The following is a 2,362-nucleotide window of genomic DNA, read 5'->3' on the forward strand; positions in this document are numbered from 1 at the left end:
AACTCTTTCGATGAAATATGAGCACCATGAATCAAACTAACTCACGTCTCAATATGGATGATGGAGAAGAAATCGTTATCTCTGGTATTGCTGGTCGATTTCCTGACACAAACAATTTAAAAGAGTTTCAAGAAAATCTTTCGAACAAGGTGGATCTTGGTTCGAGTAATCATGGACGGTGGAATAATTGTAATAAACTCATGATAAAATCAATATATTATATACATATTTATGGAAAAAAATTTCGTATTCTGTACACCATTGTATATTTGATTAAGTGTAATTCGTAATATCTAGTTTAATATTTTTTTATAAATAACTTGAGATCCCAGCAAACCGTAACGTAACTGCTACATAACTTAGGGAGAACATAAAGACAACAATCCCAGGGAAAAAATGTAGATCAAGTTATACAAAATTATATCAAATTACGTATAATTATATTTTTGTCGTTTTATTATTTTAATGTCATAATTTAAAATGATATAGTTGTACTATATTGCAAAAATTTTAAAACATTTTAGCGCATTTATTATCCTTGATATAGAAAGAAGTCAATATTTAATGTGCATTTATAAAACATTCTTATGAAACTTATTAATTTTTATATAGGTTATAATATGTGTCATCGAATCGGTAAACTTAACAACTTAGAAAAGTTTGATTCGGAATTCTTCAACATACCTGCTGCAGAAGCTCACATGATGGACCCTTCGGCCAGAATGTTCCTTGAGCATACTTATGAAGCAATTATTGATGCCGGTGTTAATCCTAAAGAATTACGGGGAACAAGAACAAGTGTTTTGACAGGAATCTGTGTGTCTGATACGGAAAATTATTTTATTTATAGAAAACCTCAGGTATAATATATATTCTATGATCTAAATAAGAGTCATACAGGGTGTCTCATTTTAAATGATCCACGCAAATATCTCCAAAAATATGAAAGATACGGAAAAACTTTTCAAACAAAAGTTGGTATGATTAATATGAACAACTTTTGTTCGAAACATTTTTTAATTTGCCTAACACCGTTTGAGATATTCAAGAGAAAATTTATAACTTTTTCAATGCTTATGATATCTCGATAACTGTTTGTCGGAGGGAACAGTAGTACAGGACTTTCTGACTTGATTTGGTCTCAGGAATATGCTGTTGCAACAGTGTTCCAATTATTAAAGATTTTTGTGTATGTAAATTTTGCGTATGTTATAATACACAAAAATTTTCAGTAATTGGAACACTATCCTATAGAAAAATATCCCATCCGACTATCCTTTCTCTCGATAGCATGCCAGCAGCCAATGCAGACTATAGGCCTGTTCTTTATTACTGCACTACTGAACTAGTGCAATAAGTTAAAATGAAACAAATAGATTACCTCTCATTCCAACTCATCGCACCAGTGTGCACTAGTTCAGGAGTGCAGCAATAAAAAACAGACCCAATGGCTACGTTCGGCAGAAAAAGCTGCTTTGCAACTGTTGTAAAATTCATGAATCTGATTGGCGTATGCTCTTAAATTCACACAAGATTGAGAGAACACACCAATCAGATTCACGAATTTTACAACAGTTGCAAAGCAGCTTTTCCTGCCGAACGCAGCCAATGAATACAGTAGGACATGCTACAGCTCGAGCCACGGTCTTATACACAGGTCGGGACACTCGTGGAATAAAGCGTGCTCGAAATGACGCCAATATGGCGGTCAGCTCAGGCCTAAAGGTGCAATTTCACGTGACTTTTCGACGTAGTGGGGGAAAAAGTTGACAGACATTTAAATATACATCATAAAAATTTTTCTGTCAACTTTTTCCTTCACTACGTCGAAAAGTCACGTGAAATTGCACCTTTAGGCCTGAGCTGACCGCCATATTGGCGTCACTTTGAGCACACTTGAAAGCATGTAGCCGGTATAGGAGTGTCCCGACCTGTGTATAAGACCATGGCTCGAGCAGTTTGAGTACTTCACTCGTGTCATCTCGACGCGCTCTCATTTGTTCGACTTCAATATTCGATATTAAAATTCTCATTGCAAATATTGCAAAACAGCATGGGACTTTTTGTTTTATAATTTACCTCCTCACGAGCTTTGTAAAGATTATGAGACACCTTCTATAACTTATTGTATATTGTAACACTATAATTATACTAAAAACATTATGATTAGTTTGCTGGTTTAGCCTATGTTGGATGTAGCAAGGCCATTATGTCGAGTAGAATTGCTTACTGGCTCGGTGTTACTGGACCATCGTATAATATTGATACTGCATGTAGTTCGAGCCACTACGCTATATGCGAGGCTTACAACTTGATTCGATCTGGACATTGCGACGCGGCTATTGTTGGTGGTACCAACCTG

General features: G+C 35.4%; 1 protein-coding gene across 1 annotated transcript in view; it reads left to right on the forward strand.

The window, feature by feature from the left end:
* Positions 1-6: 6 nt before the first annotated feature.
* LOC105556177 (fatty acid synthase-like) overlaps positions 7-2,362 on the forward strand; it is a gene marked incomplete at its 3' end in the record, with an annotated part of 14,582 nt that continues 12,226 nt past the window's right edge. The window contains exons 1-3 of the mRNA XM_012003258.1: positions 7-189; positions 613-860; positions 2,171-2,360. Coding sequence (XP_011858648.1) covers positions 18-189; positions 613-860; positions 2,171-2,360 — 610 coding nt within the window. The remainder of the gene's footprint in view (positions 190-612; positions 861-2,170; positions 2,361-2,362) is intronic.

The sequence above is a fragment of the Vollenhovia emeryi genome, unplaced genomic scaffold (genome assembly GCF_000949405.1).
Source record: "Vollenhovia emeryi isolate VEMERY1.0 unplaced genomic scaffold, V.emery_V1.0 DF940261.1, whole genome shotgun sequence".
Lineage (NCBI taxonomy): Eukaryota > Metazoa > Arthropoda > Insecta > Hymenoptera > Formicidae > Vollenhovia > Vollenhovia emeryi.